This window comes from Galeopterus variegatus, unplaced genomic scaffold (genome assembly GCF_000696425.1).
Source record: "Galeopterus variegatus unplaced genomic scaffold, G_variegatus-3.0.2 Scaffold310, whole genome shotgun sequence".
Lineage (NCBI taxonomy): Eukaryota > Metazoa > Chordata > Mammalia > Dermoptera > Cynocephalidae > Galeopterus > Galeopterus variegatus.
This window is the reverse complement of record NW_007726421.1, coordinates 527,854-547,674: the sequence shown is the minus strand read 5'-3', so window position 1 is coordinate 547,674 and position 19,821 is coordinate 527,854. Positions and strand designations below refer to the sequence as shown.

Here is a 19,821-nt window from a genome sequence, read left to right as displayed (position 1 = left end):
AACATTTCTGTGGGATATCTGGCCAGTACTACTCGAGACTGTCAAAATCCTGGGAGACAAGAAAAGACTGAGAAACTGCTACAGACCAAAGAGACTAAGGAGACATGATAACTAAATATATTGTGGTCTCCTGGATTGGATCCTGGAAGAGAAAAAGGAAATGAGTGGAAAAACTGGTGAAATCCAAATGAAGTCTGGAATTTAGTTTGTAGAAATATGTCAACGTTGGTTTCTTAGTTTAGACAAACATACCATGATAATGTTAGATGTTAACATTAAGGGAATTGAATTGTCTGTACTATCTTTGTAACTTTTCTATAAAACTAAAATTATTCCAAAATAAAAAGTTTATTTAAAAAATGTTAAATGTTGGGATGGGGGCGTGGTGGCACTGAATGAGACTGGATGAGTTGGAGGACATTGCCAAGGAGCATAGCACGGTCGGTTCTCTGCCCGGCTGTCTAAACCCATGGGCAGGCTGCCTGACAGGGCAATGTCCTCCAGAGTAGCCACCCAGGCTGCAGGTGGGAGGTGAGGCAGGTTGTTGGTGTGGCACTCACCCCTCTTTAGGACAGCCATCCCTGATGGCTCACTGGGAATCAAACAGTCGTGGACTCTCAAACCTCTGGGTGGAAGTGTCAGATTTCTAACCCAGCCCCCTCAGAGTACAGATGAGGAGGCTGAGGCCCAGGGAGGACAGGTGACTTGTGTGCAAGGTCCTGATGGAGCCAGGATGCAAACCCACATTCCTTTTCCTTAGCATTTCTCAGTGATTTGATATATTATCTGCAGCAGAATCACCGGGGCACTCACTAAAATGCAGCTTCCTGGGCTCCAACCACCACTGCATAAGAATCTCTGTCAGTAGGGTCCAGTAATCTTTAACAAGTAATTTTGAACAAGTTCTTCATTATTGTGCACACTTAAGAATGAGGACCTCTGCAGCAGATTGGGCAACCATCTAGTTCGTAGTATCTCCAAGACTGTCTGGCTTTGCCCAAACCTCTTGCATTTAAGCTGTTGAAGGGCAGGGACCCCAGCCGTGACTCCCACCTTCACTGGCTGGGTGGCTGCTGTTTGATGGGAACTACTGTGCATAGGGCTAGGGTACTAAATGCAAGGAAGGAGAGAATTCAGCCACAGCCATTCTTTAAAAATGAACGACATAACAAGTGGCAAGCAGCAGGGCCAGGACATAGCCCGTCTTAGGAGGAGGCTAAATTTTTTATATTTTTGAGCTCAGTTTATCATAGTTTAAACACTCTCTCCCCCATTACCCTTTTCTTTTTTAAAGATAATGAAATTAAAACTTACTCTAAGACAACCCCAAGATCAAGAGGCAAGAGTTTGGGAGTGGGACTCATTATCTAGGCTCTGAGGAGGCCACTAGAACTTCCTTCCTGCCTGTCCTTCCACCGTCAAGCCCCACCCTGACATCATCAGGGAAACCAGGCCATACAGAGACAGTGGCAAGTCTCCTCTGCCCCTGGAGATAAAGATCAGAACAAAAGGCCCAGATGCCTGAGAAGTCCAGAGCAGGCAGCAGTTTGGACTGAGGGAATCCTTTGAGGCCTGAGGGTCCCCACAGTGGATGGAGGTGAGCAAAGACACAGGCCCACAGGCAGTGGAGAGCAGCCATCCTGGCCGTTCTGGTCCCACTGTGGCCGCAGCTGCAGCTGGTGTGGCATCTCTGTCAGAAACAGAAATCTCCATCAGAGAAGCCCGGACTGCAGCTGCCCCGCCTACTGAGTCAGGCACATTGGCCTGGAGCAACTGAGAGGAATGTGGGATTTTAATATTCTGAAGGGTTTTCATCCTTTTTCTAGCGTTTTCCAGACCATGTATATATGTCTTGGTCATAACTGCCCCCACCTCGCCAAATGACCTCCGTATTCCACCTTCAGTTTTCTCTTTTCTGTTGTAAAATATGTTCTCAAACCTGTACCTCAAGACAGGGCCCACGTCCAGGTTCTTTCTGTCATGCCAGCTGGGCACTAAGGGCCCTGGTGTGTGTTAGGCAATGAGAACATCTAGTTTTTCAAGTCTTTTCACATTTTTGTCCACTGAATATCCCTAGATGAATTTGAATGGAAAAAAAAAAAAAAGAAGGTTCCAAAGTTCATGAACAGGGAAGGATATTCTTGGAGATAGTCAACCTCTTTTCAACCTCCAGAATCAGCTGATATGATTGGGTAAACTGAGGCACTTCCAGATTGCTGGCCAGAGGCATTCTGTTTTAGATCAAGGAAAATTTGAAACATCCTAAAGCATCATTAAATATATAAAAAGGTCTTTGAAAAATCATTCTCAGTCTCCCTCTTGATAAACTGCTAATGTGGTAACAGAATTTTGAAAGTATTTAAGACAGATTGTTTTTTAAATTTTTATTTATTTTTATTGTAATGTAGTTGATTATACATATCTGTGGGGTGCAGAGTTGAATATCAATAACTGTGTGAAATAATATGATGTTCAAATCAGGATAATTAGTGTATTCAACTATATACAATATCATCATGCTTTGTGGCCCTTTTACCCATTCCTCCCTTACGCACCCCCCTTCCCTACCTCTGGTAACCTCAGTTCTGTTCAGATTGACTTTTAAAAAATAAAAACGTTCTTTTGCATTAAAATCTATATCCATTTGTTTAAAAAAATGTTTTATGTTACAGTGATTGCTAATGAGAAGATGGGTACTTTTTCTTGCTTCTTTCCTTGGTACTCCTCCAGTACAATAAGGTAGAAAGAACATAGAGAACTATTTCTGAAAGATGTTATAGACTGTTCTCTGTTTACTAGCAAGGCTGACTTTTGCAGCTGGGCCTTATCTACTTCTAAGCCTTACTCCTTGTCAAAGGAGATACTAATTCTAGTGTATTTAGTTATCCAAAATGAAATCTTACTATTTGCAGTACGCCTTATCTAAGGCAGAAAGTAAATTATTTCTGCTGTTTTTTAAATAGATCCTGTCTCCATGTCACGATTAAGGCAATAATATTCTTCAGGTTTACAGATTCTGGTGCGGTGTTAAGGGAGATGACAGATACATATATCTGAAACAGAGTAGAAAGCGATCTGGGTTTGAATCTTGACTCAGCCACTGACCAGCTGTGTGGCCTTGACAAGTTACTTAAAATCTTTAAGCCTCAGGTGATTTCTTATCTGTAAAATAGACAATGAAACTCTGCTTGGAGGGATAAGTAGGATAAAAACCACATATAACAATATGGATGAATCTCATAGCATAATGTAAAATGAAGCCACTCACAAAGGACACATACTGTATGAATCCATTTATGGACAAAAACAGGGAAAACAAATTTACACAGATTCAAGGTAGTGGGTACTCTTGAGTATTGGGATAGTGACTTGAAGGGAATGTGTGGGGGCTTATGAGTGCTGGAAGTACTCTGTATTTTGACCTGGAAGTTGGTCCCACATGTTCAGTTCATGAAAATCAGTCAAGTTATACACTTCAAAAAGGGGAAGGGGTAGTAAATAGGGTAAGCATGTAGCAACTGTCCAGCAGCATTCTTTGTCTCCCCTTGACTTTATTTTTTTGGAAATTCTAGAGGTCAGACCATATATTGTCATGTTGCAGCCTGGCCTAGCGGACCCAATATTTTAGGTTACCCAAGTTGCTAACTGGATTATAGCCTGTTGATTTTACGTCAGTTTTGTCCATTAAAGGTCTCCAAAATTACCTGACTGCAGGAGGGAGAAAAGTACAACAGGTAAAGTAGCAACTGAGTTGATCTCCATTTCAAAGCTTCTCATTTTGAGATTCCAGATATTGTTTCAGAATTAGGAAATCCCACTCTTGCTGACTTGATGGGTCGAAGAGAGAGAAACGTGAATGTTTTCTCTCTCAAGTCACATCTAAATGTTACCTTTCTCATAAACCATAATGCATCTTCCATTTGTATAAAAGTTATAAGATTTTAGGTGAATTTTAAACTAGTTTTAAAGAGATAGATCTATATGATAGTGACTCAGAAAGAAAGGCGGTCTTATTGTCCTTAAGCACCTCAAAGAATGTCTTGCTAAATTGTTAGACCTGGGGTTTCTTCCAGGCCTTTTTGGTCTTTGTCAGTAAATGACTTAAGCAACCATCCTTTTAGGAAGTGTTTTGGAGGTTTTGCAATTCATGGAATTCTAATAAAGTAACATTCTCGAAAGAGAGAACATTAGTCCCATCCTGCTGCCCTCATGTGACAATAGAAATCTGAGAAAACTCTGATTTATTTAGAGGTTTCTCCATTTAAAAGAAGAAAAAAAAGTGATTGCCTCTTCAGCTCCCTAATTTAAGGGAAAGATATTCTGCTATCTTGCAACTTCACTTTAGTATAATTTCACTGAATGCTGTAGAGTGCTCCTCAGATCATAGGCAGTATCTATGAATACCAGCAAATTAAACATCTCTATTTACAGGGATGGCGGACAGTAGGAAGAATAGCCATCAGCTCATGGTGTTCTTTTTAGCAATTCTTATCTGGATAAAATTGCTCCTCTTCCCATAGATGTAAAACGCAGAGGTTACTGCATTATACATAAGGGTAGAGAAGTGAACATTTTTCCATCAGGAACTACAAACCAATAAATCTCATGATCTAATTATTGGTGCTCTAATTGAGCTAAATCATCTTAAACTGGGCAGTGTTCCTGAGGTTCTTTGAAGCATGCTCACTGTTTCTTTGAGTAAAATTGAGGGCTGACCTCCATTTACAGGAACACGGAGGCAAGGCTCATAAATACTAATATTCTGTACCAAGTTCTTCGGAGCAAGGCTGTTTCACCCAGGCCTGTAAGTTATTCGATGAATGATTAAGCAGAGAAAAGGTCTTGGCTGGGCATTCCAGACTTTCCCAGTGACCCAAAGGCTCCTCTGTGTTACAAAAGTGTGCTGCTCAATGAAGGCTGTTAATTACCTTTTTTATATCTATTTCTTAGAAGGCAAATATGTAGTAACTAGCAACTCCACATTTTGTACAAAGCACTGCTGAGTGGTCTGCAAAAACAGAATTGGGCTTTGTCTTTTAAGAAGTCACTGATTTTGTCATTTTATTTTGTATATGTCTTATACAGAGTTAGTTAATGATACAAACAAGTAGATTTTTAATACATGATTCTTGATGATGATAGAGATTAAGAATCATAACGTGCAGTGCTCAGTGGGCATTTACTGCCCGTGTTGCCCTCAGCCAAGCATTTATGTGTACCAACCCTTCTAATCCTCTCAACAACCCAGCAAAGGAGCAACTCTTAATGTTCCCATTTTATAGACAAGGAAGCTAAGACCAAGAAAAGGTAACCTAACGGATGTATGCCTTAAAAAAAATGGAGGAGTGGGGATTTAATTCCAGGTTGTCAAACTCCAGAGTCCTGGAAGAGACCCTGGTGATCACCTTGTCCAGCAGCCTCTCCTCACACGTGAACAAACTAGAGCCTGCTATAATAAAGAGTCTCATCTAGGGTGTCTCCACTAGCTCCAGGCAGAGCTGGGAAGCCATCTCCTAATTTCCCTACCAACATTTTTTCCATCATACCCTGGGGACATCTCTTTTCACTACCCAGCGAAGGCTTGTCCAGATCCTTTTCTGTGTGCTTAGCAAATGTAAGTATATATTGGGAACACAAGGATAAGACCCTTAAGAAATGCCTGCAGAGGATCCTAGAGGTTATGGAGAGAAGTAATAGATCATGTGACACAAGTGAAATATAGAAAGCGTTTAAAAAATAAATGCAAAGGTGGGGAATTGAAAGACAGAGCTTAGCTGAAACTGAGTGGACAGCCAGGAGGCCTTGTCCCTGGTGTGGCACTGAGCCAAAGCACACACATGGCGGACGGTATGGGTGAGCAACTGACATCAAATGTATGATTCTCTTCGAAATACCAAAGATTAATTTACACTTAAAAATCTTCCCCCAAAATTAACTAGGATTTATAACAGGGTAGTGTTTAGAGCCTGAAACAAAGCAGTTCAGCCATTCATTCTTCAGACAGTAGGGTGGCTTTGATATCATCAGAAACACTGAGTTTGAAGGATTTAAAATACCCATAACATCAGGCCTGATTACCAATCAGCATTGTTGAGGTGGTGGTTGTGTTGTTATGCCAAATCCTCCTACAGTGCTTCGGTTGTGTTGTTATGCCAAATCCTCCTAGAAAGCCGAAGCACTCTAGGAGCCAGTGAAATTTAAGGAGGCCTGTATTGGGACTTTAGAGTCACGTGACGTCTTTGATAATAGTAGAGTCCCAAAGAGTTGAGGGCTTAGATCAGACCTTCTTATTTTTCTGTTTTCCAATAGCAGTGAGCTCGCCACATATCTATGAAGAAAAGGGACACTCTGGGTTTTGGCAGGAAGATAGGGATGGCGAGAGGGTATGATGCTTCACACACCTGGTGTGGGAGAAGTGATGGCGATGTGGGAAGAGTCAGAAGCCCTGAGTTCAAGTTTTGCCTCCTTTTGTGCTAGCTCTATGATCTTAGATGTGTCCCTAACACTCTCGGAGCCTCAGTTTCCTCATCTGTAAAATTGGGATGACTACATTGGGAGTACAAGCTACGTGACATAGGGCACCTTGAAAGAGCTCTACGTGTGAAAGAGTGATTACTGTTCCCCTCTTCACAGGAGTTTTCTGCTTCAACATGTGGCATTTTTTCTGTTGGTTCAGCCCTGGTTCTCCTTGAATGCCCTGCAAATGGGTCCAAAGAGCATGTGTGCTGGCTGCTCATTTTGAGAGCTGGACCTCAGGAACCTTCACAGTCTGCCTCCTCTCATTCCTCTGTGCATTTCCCTTCACAGAAACATTAATCCTCAGACTTTTTCTTTTAAGGAAAAGCTGAAGAAAACACCAGAGGACACTGTGATTCCCTTTGGGAATTTGAGCACTCTTTTAGCTTCCATGGGCTTCTGCCCTGTGGCCCGGAGTCAACATGCCACGTTGAGTCTGCTTCTGGCTCTGCCCACAGCTAGTGCTAACAGAGGTCCCTGGCCATCTGGAACGGGGTGTCAAATACTGGCCTGCACTTGTAAGTGCAATTAAGAATAGCCTTGTTAAAAACAACTGTTAAAGGCAAAGTGGGATTTGGATCTCATCACATAAAACAATTATAAGAAATAAACTAATGGTGATTTGATTCCTGAATTTGTGATTTCAAAGTATTTTACCATTTTGAACAAAGAAATTCCTTTACAATTACATAAGGCAAAAACTGTATCCAGTGAAACTTTTAATTTTATTGTATTCATAAAATATTTATGGTGAAAGTCTTATAAGCCTATAATATGAATATCATCTTTAATGAAAGTTAATAAATTAACATGTATTTCACTATATCAAAAAGTCTTGAAGTTTTATCCAGGAGGAGTGAGCATGGGGGATAGGCCTGTTGGTTCACTTTGGGTGTACTAATCAGGAAGGACTGTAAGGGGTTCAGGAGCTATGATCTCCCATGGTCTCAACAGGAAAGGAGAAACAGTTATACGTAAGCATTGGGGTCCCCATCAGAGTGGTGAAGCAAAAACATAAAAAGGGTTGCATTTTGACTACCTTTTTTGAATTTCTCTTTGCCTGCCAGCTGAAATTCCAGTTGTGGATTGAACAGGCTGACTCTTAGTTTCCACTGCTTTCTCTAACATCTTTTCATTATAGTCTTACCAATTGTCATGTTAATATAAACATAAATGAAAACATCGTTCATAAGGTGCCACTCTTGGGGAATGAGCAGGAGGGATCACCTGGTCACTTGCTTTCCCTCCTGGCTTGAATGCCCCGCCCACCCACCCTCCCCTGCTAGGCCAGTGCTGCTGGAATATTCAGCCCTGTGAGTCAGTCATGTCAGAACCTCAGTGGGCAGTGTTGGATGTCATTGTCTGGCTGTAGTCTTTCCCTTTGGAAGTCACAGGCAGGTGCTGTCAAGTCGGTATGTTTATTGAACAGCTGCTATGTGTTCAGGTCTGTCCCAGGCACTGGGAAGCAGAGAGAAATGTCAGAGATGTCCCTTGCCATTGTAGAGCTTATGATCCTAGTAGGAGAGAGGAGAGGTGTGCACAAATGGCTACACTGTCTGGCAGGGTGTAGTGACTGCTGAGTGAGGCCAGCCAACAGGAGGTTGCTGCAAGCTGAAGAGTTTGGACCGGGAGAGAGTCCTTCCATCAGCGGTGGCCAGGCATTGGAAGAATAAGACTTTGGGTTGATGCAGGTGATGGGAGAGGGCCTTTCGGGGCAAATTAGCAGAGTTAGCAGAACCATAGAAGTGAAAAGGTCCAGGCTTTTTTGTCTACATGCTTAAAAGCAAACTTGCTACTTACCAGGGTCTACGAGGTGCTTCAAAAAGTTCATGGGAAAATAGAATTAAAAGATAATATGGATCTTTTCACACACTTTTTAAAGCACCCTTATATTAGTGATGCTTCTGCCTGGCTGCCTCATTGGGAATATTGGAGCTCTTTCATTAGATTTGGGTTGCTGGTTCCTTGAGATCAAGGACTATATGTTTTTCTTCCTTTATTACTCCCCATGATGCCTGGGAGGGTGTTTTGTATGTAGTGATTGAAATGCTTACATCATTACAAACTATATTTTCGGTATGTTTGCAGCCCCCAAGAAGCCCTTTTCAGTAATAATTTCTTTGGTCCTTCATATGACCTTTAAATATTATGCCTGTGTTTTGGTCTGCCTGCCCAGATATTTATCAGTATGAAACTCTGCTCCAGCTCCTTGGTCCATGTTGCCCCTGAGGGGGCTTGTGTGTTTCAGTCAGGCAAGATTCTGATTGGCTGGAGTGGTGCAGGAGGTGGCAGGTTAGAGGGAGGAAAAGGGGGGACCCAAAGGCTGATAGGAGAAGCCAACCAGTGTAGTTGGTGGGGAAGTTAGTAGAGTTGGTTAAAAGTTATACCCGGGCCTAAAAAACAAAACACTAAGCCCTTGAGGCATTATGGAAGTTTAAATGATGCAAATTATGGAGGATGGTGGAAGGAAAAGGAAAGTGGGAGGATTATCAAGAAGCCTCAGAATGAGTCAAATTAGGTTCATGAACTGAACCACACTAAAAATATTTACGTGATGTTGAAATTTAGTATTGATAGCTGAAGTTGAAATATGTTTGTTATGTTTCTGTTTCATGTTAAAATAAAGACACCAAAGCTATTATTTTCCCCCCTGGAATCTTAGGGTGCACAGTGCCTTATAAATGTCAGAACGATGGAGAGGCAGTGTTTGATTTTCCCTTTTGCTTTCTCACCACAGGAAATACCAGAAACAGCCCCCCAGCCTATGGGTTTCGTCTCTCACCAGAAGAAGAAATGAGGAGACAGCGGCTTCACAGATTTGATGGCCAGTGAGGTGGCTGAGCGTCTTAGGAAGATGTGATCCAGTTGTGTGCTTATTGCCCATTTGGTTTATTCTCCAAGTCCCTAATCCATTTTAAACAAAAGCAGAGTACACTGTTGTGGCCCCATATTGTTCACATCTGCCTTGGGCCATCATCCTACGGTCATTGTGAGTCCAGATTCACAAGCCAGATTGGCTGGTCTTTAGACCAGGCTTGCTGAGCGCAGCCCACAGCTTTCTGGGAGCAGCCCTTCTCCTGGCACTGTTCTCTCTCACAAACAGAAGGCCCACTTTCTCAACAAAGGGACCACTAACACACTCCTCTCTCTCTCTCTGCTGACTCAGTGGTGCCTCTGGTTTGTCTTGCTCTGGAAGACTGTGACCTTCACCAGGTTTTGTTTCCACCAGTTGGGAAGATCAGTTCCTCATTCTGCCTGGAGTGCTCAGTGTGTGACTTGGCAGAAGGTTAGGAGCCATCCCCTCATCCTGCTGGCACGTGGCCATGGTGACTGTCCAGGAACAGGCTGTGGCTGCCTTTGCAGCATGTTGTTCTCTTCTCCCTTACCCAGGTACATCGTCTTTCGGCCCCCCTGCGTCTGGGAGGTGTTCACTGTGTACTTTCTTTGCTCCTGTACTGCTCTGCTTTTATAGAAGTTTTATTGAAAAAGCAGAAGAAAGATCTAAGGTGGGGAAAACAGCTGTATACTCCATCAGCTATCAGGTGACACCAGCAATTTGGGTTTACAGCCGCCCCTCCAGTGACAATGTGTGTACCCAAGACATAGGACTTGCTATTAACTAATCAGCAAAGCAGCAGCAGGTGCCACACACAGAGCAAAGGCATTTAGTGGATTGGTCACTAGAAATCCTTCTTGCAGAAAGTATTTTCTCCCTCATAAAAGTGCCTCTTAATTGGCCACTGTAACAGCCTCTTGTCCTGGCTAAGTGTCCAAAACATACCCCTGGGCCCTATAATGTTATAATGCACAGACTGTCTGGGTCATTTAAGGCATTTCCTGGTGCTTGTGTTTTCGTGAATAAAAGGACAAAGTCAAACACCTCTGATGTCTTATTGTTACAGAGATATTTATTTTTAAAGAGTTAGAGGCAGAAAATGATCTTTTTTAAAATTTACCATTTATATATAGTTTTCTGATTATGAAAGTAATAGATATGCCTTCTATATGCATAAGGCAAACATCTGGAATGAAGTATACCCAAATGTTAAGAGATTATCTTTGGGGCTGGAGTACATGGGATTTTGCTTTCTGCTTTTTTACAATTTTATATTGCTGTATTTTAAAAATACATGTATGTACGAGGGTACTTCAAAAAGTTTATAGAAAAACAGAATTAAAAGATAATATGAATCTTTCATGAACTTTTTGAAATATCTTTTCGTGCGTGTTTGTACTACTTTTGCAATCAGGAAAACTGATTTTTATAATAATAAATCAAGAAATATATAATCAGGAAAACTGACTTAAAAATAAGTACTGTGTGTCTATTGAGAAAATATGTAATACAAATAAATACATACACAATTTTAAAATCACCTGTATTCCCACCACTTAGAGATACCCAGGGTTGACATGAGAGTATTGCCTTCTCAGTTTTTCTTTGCATACATTTGACCAATTTGGTGTATAAGGACTATGCAATTTTGTATCCTGTTCCTAATCTGAATTAGCCTGGGAGAGGCCTTAACACTTGCATATAGATGAGCTAAGAAAACCACAGGAGTCCTGGGAGTACTTTGACCTGCCAGTTAGCACAATGATACCTGACTTTCTTGGGTTAATTTATAGTTAATGTAAAACTACAGTTTGTTTATAATATGAAATGTACCTGTAAGTCTGGTAGCTTTAAACATGTTGAAATTAAAATGTTCAAGCTAAATGTCATTCCTCTCTCCCAAACTCTATAAATTGCACTCCCATTACCCCAATTAGAAGTAACTTCTTTTTTATGTGCCATCTTTTCATAACACATAGTAATTTTATTAAAACACTTATATCTTGCCTTTATTATTCTTATTTCAACACAACTATACAAAGCTGTGCCTTCTACATGGAGCATGGATTGTGAATGACTCAGGAATGAGGCTTGCATCTTATTTATCATTCTTTTTTAAAAAAATTTTTATTGAGTCAAAATTGATTATACATATTTTTGGGGTTCACCATTGAGATATGTTGATCAAACCAATATTACTAGCATATATATTGTTACAAATCATAATTATTCTTTATGGCCCTTGTCCAATCTTGCCCCATCCCCCTCTACCTCCCCTTCCCCCCTCTAATTACGCTAGATTTCTTTTCTCCTTCTGAAAGAATAATGGTTACTCTGTTGATTTGTTGCCTAGATGATCTGTCCAGTGCTGAAAGGTGTGATCAGGTCCCCCAGTATTATAGAGCAGATGCTTCTTCTGTCTCTCTGGAATGGGCTTTGTGAGAAAGACATCCCCTTCTTTTCTTTATCTCTGCTGGTGGCTCTCCTTGTGTCAATGCACTCCAGTGCCTAGAGGACTATCTGCATGGTGGTTGTGGTGTCTAGCCACTTTGGTAGCAGCCATGGTTATTGTGGTGGCTTTGGTTGGCCACCCACATGGAAGTGATGTTTTTGGCATGCTCCTTGGTGCTGGCAGTGTGCCGGGTTGTGGGGGGGTGTCCTTCCCCCAGCTCCATCCCTCAGATCTCCGGGTGGGCCCTGAGGTACTGGCAGTGTGCCTGGTTGTGGGAGGGGGGGGTTCCAGTCGCCTTCTCCGTACCTCGGATCCCTGGGCAGGCCCTGAGGCACTGGCACAGTGTGCCTGGTTGTTGGAGGGGGGTCCTGTCCCCAGTTTCATGCCTTATGTCCCTGGGAAGACCCAAGGCGCTGGCGGTGTGTCTGAGCCAGCACTAATTTTTTTGTGTCCTTTGCTTCTAAAGTGGAGGAACTTCCTGTTGGGACCAGTACTTGAGCTGTGTGGTTGAGCTAAATTGCTGCTTTGCTGCTGCTTCCCTAGGCAAGGCTTTTTGTGCAGCTCAGGTTATAATGGTTAACTTAATAGGTACTTCCATCTCTCCAGAGACCTGGTGCACCTGGGTTGTGTAGTAACTCTGATCTGGGCCTGAGTCTTTTCATCAAACTGCACCCCATGCAATTCTATATTCCTGACCAGCCTCCTCTGAGTGGTCCTAGGCTGACTGGGGGGCAGATCAGCTGTCCTTGCTGTGCCTCAGTGATCCCCCAATGAGCCAATCTCCCCCACCACCCTTGCTCCAAACATTTCCCATGGGACGGGCCCTGCCCCAGTCCCTTAAGATGACTCACCAGCCTCTGACTGGCTCCATTTTTTCAGTTGTTGTGGCTCCTTGCTTCTATGTGGGTCCACAGGAACCCTATTAGTGAGTGGTCTTGCTGGCCTGGGGGCCACGAGGGCCCTCTTCTCCCCTGCCACCTCCAAGCAACTTCATCCGAAGGGCACAGGTGTGGCTTCTCCCGGCTTCTGCTCCATGTGCTCAGCAGTTCCAGCTTTAAAGTGGCTGCAGCACTAAATAATCAGAGCGGTTTTTTCTTTCTCTCATCGTGGCTTCTCCCGCCTTCATGAACTCCGTAGGTCTCTCCTCCTCTTCCCCTGAGCTCTAGTGGCCCCACCTTGGCTGTTGTTGCTTTTTTATATAGTTGTAAATTGGTTGATTTCTGGGAGAGAGCGATGCTGGGGACCGTCTATTCTGCCATCTTGACTGGCACTCTTATTTAGCTTTCTACCCTTTCCCTGTCTACCCCCCTACCACCTAAAAGCTCATGGTAGGGGCTCATTAAATGTTAGTTTCCCACTAAAGTGGATTTTCAATTGCATTAAAAGTTCAATCACTGCATATGGAAGTATTTTATTTTTTATATTGCTTGAGTACCTCCTTGCTCTATTTCACTTGTAAGATACGAAGACACAGGAATTAGATTTTGGATGGCATAATTATAACACACATGCCTTCTTTATTTATGGAGTACATCACTCAACTTTTACAGATGTGAGAAATTTCACTTTAGTTATAAAGCCGTTATTTAAACACAACAATAAAGATGTCCTGGAAATTATTATAATTATTTTGTTCACTTAATAGGCTTGCATGTCACCAGTGCTTGTTGTTTTCAATGTCCATTTTATTTTTTTCTCTATAATAAGGAATCCCCCAAATTACTCCAACAAACTGGGATTGGTTGAGAAAGACAAACAAAAATAAGTTTATTTGACTAATTATCTCTAATAGGGCATAAGCACTTAGAGCTGATTTTTTTTTTTTTTTTTTTGTCTTTTTTCGTGTCCGGCAACGGATCGCAACCTTCGGTGTCACACCCGTACCGGACCGGGACCGGCAATAGGATCGCAACCCTCGGTGTTGCGCCCGCAACTCGCTCAGACAGTGAGCAGCCTGTCTGTATGTGGGATCCGAACCCTCAGCGGGAGCGCCGCCGCACTCCCAAGCGGTGCACTGTAGCAGTGCGCCACCAGGCCGGCCCCTTAGAGCTGATTTTTAAATTTGGTTTCTTTGTTGAATGGTTGCTTTCTGATTGCCTGTTAAGCACCCAGTTCCCACAATTTGGTATGCTCAGTCAATTTAAGAGACTTCTTAATTCGGACTCCTCCCTTGGTCTCAAGTGGAGGGAGTAATTAAAATTGCTTCCTCATAAGTCTTTGAGTGTATTGCCTGTGATTCCAAAGTTGTACATAATGTTTCAAACCTCCTCCGTCCTTCTCAACTGCCTGCTGGTAAAGCTCAGGCTAAGCAATAATTACTAGTTTTAGAAGAACTGGGGCCAGTCTACATATTTGGCACATGTTCTGCTGCCTGGGGAGTGAGTAAGCTAACCAGATGAGACTGTCCCCCCCCGCCAGGGGACAAGAGGACTGTAGAGGGGGCAGAGGTGGGGGTCGGCAGCCGACTAGACCCAGCTTCCTTGTTCCCAGTCTTACTTCCTCTTGAGAGATTCAATATTCAGTTAAAGAATACTGTTCAATTAGTCATTTTTTAAAAATCATTTTTTCCTTTCCCTTCCCAAGGATCATTGCAGACATTTTCTAATTATCTCTCTCTCCTCTCACTCTCTCTCTCTCTTTTGGCCCCTAGTATTTCATTTTATCATCACAGACTCTCAGCTTTTAGAAGGACTTTAAAATCTCGAGATTCATTGCTCTGCTCAGTACTTAAAATACTTCTTCACTCAGTTCTACATAATTCTCCCAGGTTAGTCTTCCAAAACAAACTTTCGTGATGTCACTGCTCACCTCAAATACTTTTTATTGTATCTCTGTTGCCCAAGGAGAAAGGTCAAAGTTGTGAGCCTCAACAGTAGTGCCCAAGCAGCCTTGGGACCTCCTCCCCATTTATGCATAACAGAGTCAGCTAACTGGACTCACCGTCCAGGCTGTGTTTCTGATCCTGTGATTTATTTTGTGTAAAAGCACACTTTTACATGGAACAACCCTTTCCTGTCTCTTTCAGCCCCTCCACATTCTCCCCCTCCTGTCCCGTGGCTGAAGCCTTGGCCAGACACCACAGCCTTGAATGAGCTCGGCCCCCTCAGATCTGCTGCTCTTGCTGCATCTGCATCACAGTTTGTTTCCACGCACCACTTGCACCTGCCGTTTATCCTACCATGAGAGAATGTCTTTCTCTTTAGTTTGTAAACTTCATGAGGGCAGGAACCCTGACTGTGTTTCTGTCTTTCCTCACGGTGCCTCGAGCAGTGCTTTATCTAAATGTCAGAACCAATAAAACCTTGTGGATTGAAACAGAGAGAAGCTCATTTATACAGTCCCCAGCAGCACACATAAACACATGTGCCCGTTGCCCACTGATATTATTGTTGGGTTTTTTTCCTTGAACCACATCAAGGAAGGAATAATTTGAAGGAAAACATTTGCCCATAAAAACTTGGGGCCTTTCCCAAGTCTTCATAAAATGACATGCTTACCAGTGGTATAACATCACCAACCTCAAGTGTCAGTCTGAAGACACGTCTCACGATGTAAAATGCTGTGATTCCAACACAACCGAGAAATATCACTGAGGAGTCTCTGCTGTGAATAGCACCACATCTGGCCATTGTCCTTTTACAGGTCTGTGTTTGATGTGTCTGTGCTAACATTTTTTTCTTCTGCAGTATCTCGGGCAGGAAGAAAGTGATCTTGACATCAAATGGCAGAAATGAACTGGCAGATTTGGATATGTGATTTATACTCTATCAAGGAAAATTGAAACATTGCTAATAAAATCATTAAATTTGGTCGTAATACACATCGCTGCTTGGGAAGAGAATGGTGTGATAAAATCAGTAGCGTCATGTGGCTTAAGAGGCTTTTGGAATCTGGGGCACACACAAACAAAACCCAAGAACAACACTCCTGCTATATGTCTCTCAGGACACATGGGTCCCTTCTCTGAGCATAGAAAAGCACTGCTTGCCTGCCTCCACCTAGGGCTTCTACCTGGATATTGTAAAGTTCTTGTTTCTCTCTCTCACTTTATTTCCCCATTAAAATAACTTGTGTAGTGCCTGGAGGGAAATGCTAAAAACAAAACAAATCAAACCAAAAAAGTATGTAACATAATAGATTATTGGTATTTATTGAGACCCTTAAAAGCTATTGTGTCACTTTGACCTTGAGATGCTCTCTCTTCAGAAGATCCTCTCCCTCAATGATTTAAATCTATCTTCTATATACTTAGAAGCAGATAATTATTACTACAATTGAACCAGGTCTTCAGAATCTCGTGACAGAGTAGCCAAGGCCAACCTCCCTCTATTCAGTGTGCACTCTGGGCCAGCAGGGCCAGCGCACCTGGGAGCTTGCTAGTAATTCCTGCCTCCCAGACCAAATGAATCAGAATCTGCATTTTAACAGGTACCAGATGGTTTATAGGCACCAAAGTGGTTCTCAAATTTCAGTGTGCACAAGTGAATTTTAGATCATTTATTGTGTGTACAGATGCTCCTCAACTTATGATGGGGCTGTATCTGGATAAACCCATCATAAGTTGAAAATGTCATAAGTCGGGCCGGCCCGGTGGCGCACTGCTATAGTGCACCGCTTGGGAAGCGCGGCGGCACTCCCTCCGAGGGTTCGGATCCCACATACAGACCGGTTCCCGCTCACTGGCTGAGCGAGGCGCGGGAGCAACACCGAGGGTTGCGATCCCATTGCTGGTCCTAGTCCGGTACGGGGGCGACACTGAGGGTTGCGATCCGTTGCCGGACATGGAAAAAGACAAAAAGGAAAAAAAAAAAAAAGAAAATTTCATAAGTCAAAAATGCATTTCATACACCTAACCTCCCAAACATCATAAACTGCATTTTCAACTTACATTAGGTTTATCCAGACATAGCCCCACCATAAGTCGAGTAGCATACTGAATGCATATTGCTTTTGCACCATCATAAGGTCCAAAAATTGTAAGTCAATTTACTATCATAAGTCAGGGAGATCTGTATTGTAAAGCAGAATGACTGCTTTGGGATCAAAAGAACATTTTACTCCTCATTTAAAAATTTCCCCTACTTTTCCCAGACAAATAGATAAAGATGATTACTGGTTGAGAATTCATCATTAGCTGATAAAATTATAAATACTAAGTATATAATCTCTGAGGATACAAGCCACCTCTAGAAATAATGTATGACAGAAAGTGCCTTGTTGACAAATGGGAGAAAACAGCTAAGGTGGCTGGTTCTGCAGTGACAGCCTCCCGGTAAGGGTCAAGTAAGGACTTCCAGATTATTCTTTCTCCAACTCAGAGCAGTTCCCCTGAATGGCTGGCATTGGTCATCTACAGGCTTCAGAGGCCTGGTGTCTTCAGTTGACCCTGACATGTAGGCCTCTGGGATCCCCCAGAATAGCTCTGGCCTCTTGGGTTTCCCATTCTCCTCCCTCAGAACAGCTTAAGACAGTCTCCAGGTCAAGCTGGGCAGGCTGCCTGAGTACCCATGACATCGGACTTTGCAGTGACAGCAACAGTTCAGGGCACCAGAGTGACATCTATGTGGGACCCTCTATTTTCTAACTAATCCACAAATGAGGAAAGCTCCCAGGAGGCGATTATGTAGTGGTTCAGACTATTGTCTTTAGCAACAGGCAGACCAGGGTTCAAGTTCTACTGACTGTATGACTTAGTCTTTCTAAAGCTCAGTTTCCTCGTCTGTAAAGTAGGATATTTGTGGAGTTGAGAGAGAGCACATATGACAGGTTCAATACAGTTCCTGTCACATAGCAGATGCTCAAGAAATAATTAAATATCCTTATTTCTCCATCACGTAAGAGGTTGGGCCAAAAACCACTGAAGTTCTCACGTACTTAACGTGAGTAACTTGATGGAACAGTTGTTAAATATCTACACTTCACCCATCTCCGAGCTCAGCAATGCAGGGGCTATAAGAGAAATATAATCAGGACCCAACCCCTGACTTCAAGTCACCACAGTTATAAGTAACGATGTCTTACATTTTTTCTTTGTAGCTGACTTCCACACCTTTAATCCTCCCAACAAACCTGGGAAGCAGATGGTCTTTTCACTCACTAATGAGACGACTAAGGCCCAGAGGGTCTGAGCCACCTGCCCACTACTCAGGCAACTCAGCGAAGGTCACTGCAGACCTTCTGCCCTGAGGCCTGGTTTCATTTCTCTCCCACACCCCATCCCTGTGTATAGGACAGTACTTCCTAGAGCCTCAGAATCCCATCCTTTCCAGCCCATGCTTTTCCCTTCTGCAATTCACACTTCCACCACGTAATGTTCCCTAGTTTCCCCGCTAAGCCAGCTATAGGGGTGGGCCATGTTACAAGGTTGGAAAAAAAATAATCCCACTTTGGCGTGAAAGAAAATAAATGCATCAGATAAAACACAGTTGCTTTGGGAAGTCATCACAGAATTTTATATATAATGAACCATACTAGAAATTGTAATACAACAAAGATTTAAGTGTCAATGGCCGACCAGGCATCTTGCAAAAGTTGCATGTTGGAAGTCTTTACAACCACAGGTTAGAGAAAGGATGCAGTTTATTGGTCATGCTTCTCATTTTCCCCCCCATGAACCATTAAAATACTTAAGCACCATAAAATTCAAGCATTTCACATGCATGTGGCAGTCAGCCTTGGTGGTTTTAAAAGCATTATGCAGAGTTTGGGGTAGATAATAACAGTGACAATTGCAGAGGACTAATTTCTAATGTCAATTGTTTGTTCCCTGCAGAACTTACTGATAATGTCCCTGCAGGAAACTGTGATTTTTGTGTGTGTGGTATGGTAACTTTGAGAATTGAAATAAAACAGCATTCCCAAAACACATTAAGAATTGGCCACATATAAATAATTCTAATCAGTAACTTATATGCCCTGTGAGAATAATTCTGTGTAATAAAAGGCCAAGAAATATTTTTCATATTAGTTTATTTTAAATAGATATGACCATGACAAATGTGTGATGCTTTTTATGTGCTAGACAGATAATCTAACTTAATTTTTAGTGCAAGAGTAGGTGTTACGTCCCATCTTATAAATAAGGGAAATAAGGCCCAGGGAGATAGCAGAACTCACCAAGGGTAACACAGTGGGAAAGTGACAGACCTGGGTTCAACCAGCTCTGAAGTCCTCATCTTTCTACTGTGTAACAGTTATCAAATTATTCTGATGAGCTGATAGAAACACAAATCTAATATAATTTCCAGGTATACACAGAATGGTTTCCTTTATTATAATCTATAAGAGGCAAAAAATAAAATCTTTGAGTAAATCCAGTTTTAGTGGACCATTCAATTGACTTTTTCTAAGCACCAATAACATGTACACAAACATTGTAGAGGCGATTTTGTACAAGAAAGCTCTTAAATCATGAGGGAATACACGTTACAGTACGAGTCAAGTCATATCACATTTCAGTGAAGGGTCTTCTCTCAGCCAAATCTCTCACATGTCATCATTTCTGAAATTTCAGTTTATAGAAAGGTAAGAATTTATTTCGGGGGGCAAGGAAGTGATGGTTTAAGCTTTTTAATGGGCTTTCTGGCAATAACTGTAAAAGGAGATTGTGGTATTCTGAAATAAGCAAAGGTTTGTACAGTTCTTGTTACCATTTTGCCAATGAGGACCTTACATGCACAGCTGAACACCTAATGCCTAATGGTGTTTGTGAAATTGTCATTGGAAAAAAAAGTTGTCAGTAATGTGCTCAGCTCTGTGCTAGGCACTGTGCATACAAAAATGAATAAAGCATGGTCCCTGCCCTCAAGAGGCTTACATTTTAGCAAGGAATGAAGGAAGTGCACTGAGACATCAGAGGAGCAATGGAGGAATGGAGAGAAAGAGGACAGCCCCATTCAGTGTACTGAGAGCAGCAGAAGGGAGCCCAGGTCTCCCTGGGGGAATTCATAAACACACCCCCTGCTAATTCAGTCTTTAAAGGTGAATCGGTGTCTGCCAAGTAGACTGACCTGAGGGA

General features: G+C 42.4%; 1 protein-coding gene across 2 annotated transcripts in view; it reads left to right on the top strand.

The window, feature by feature from the left end:
• RHBDD1 (rhomboid domain containing 1) overlaps positions 1-11,358 on the top strand; it is a 127,010-nt gene extending 115,652 nt beyond the window's left edge. For both annotated transcript variants that reach the window (XM_008567335.1, XM_008567334.1), the window contains one exon: positions 9,254-11,358. In XM_008567335.1, coding sequence (XP_008565557.1) covers positions 9,254-9,348 — 95 coding nt within the window. In that variant the 3' untranslated portion in view covers positions 9,349-11,358. The remainder of the gene's footprint in view (positions 1-9,253) is intronic.
• The last annotated feature ends 8,463 nt before the right edge of the window (positions 11,359-19,821 follow it).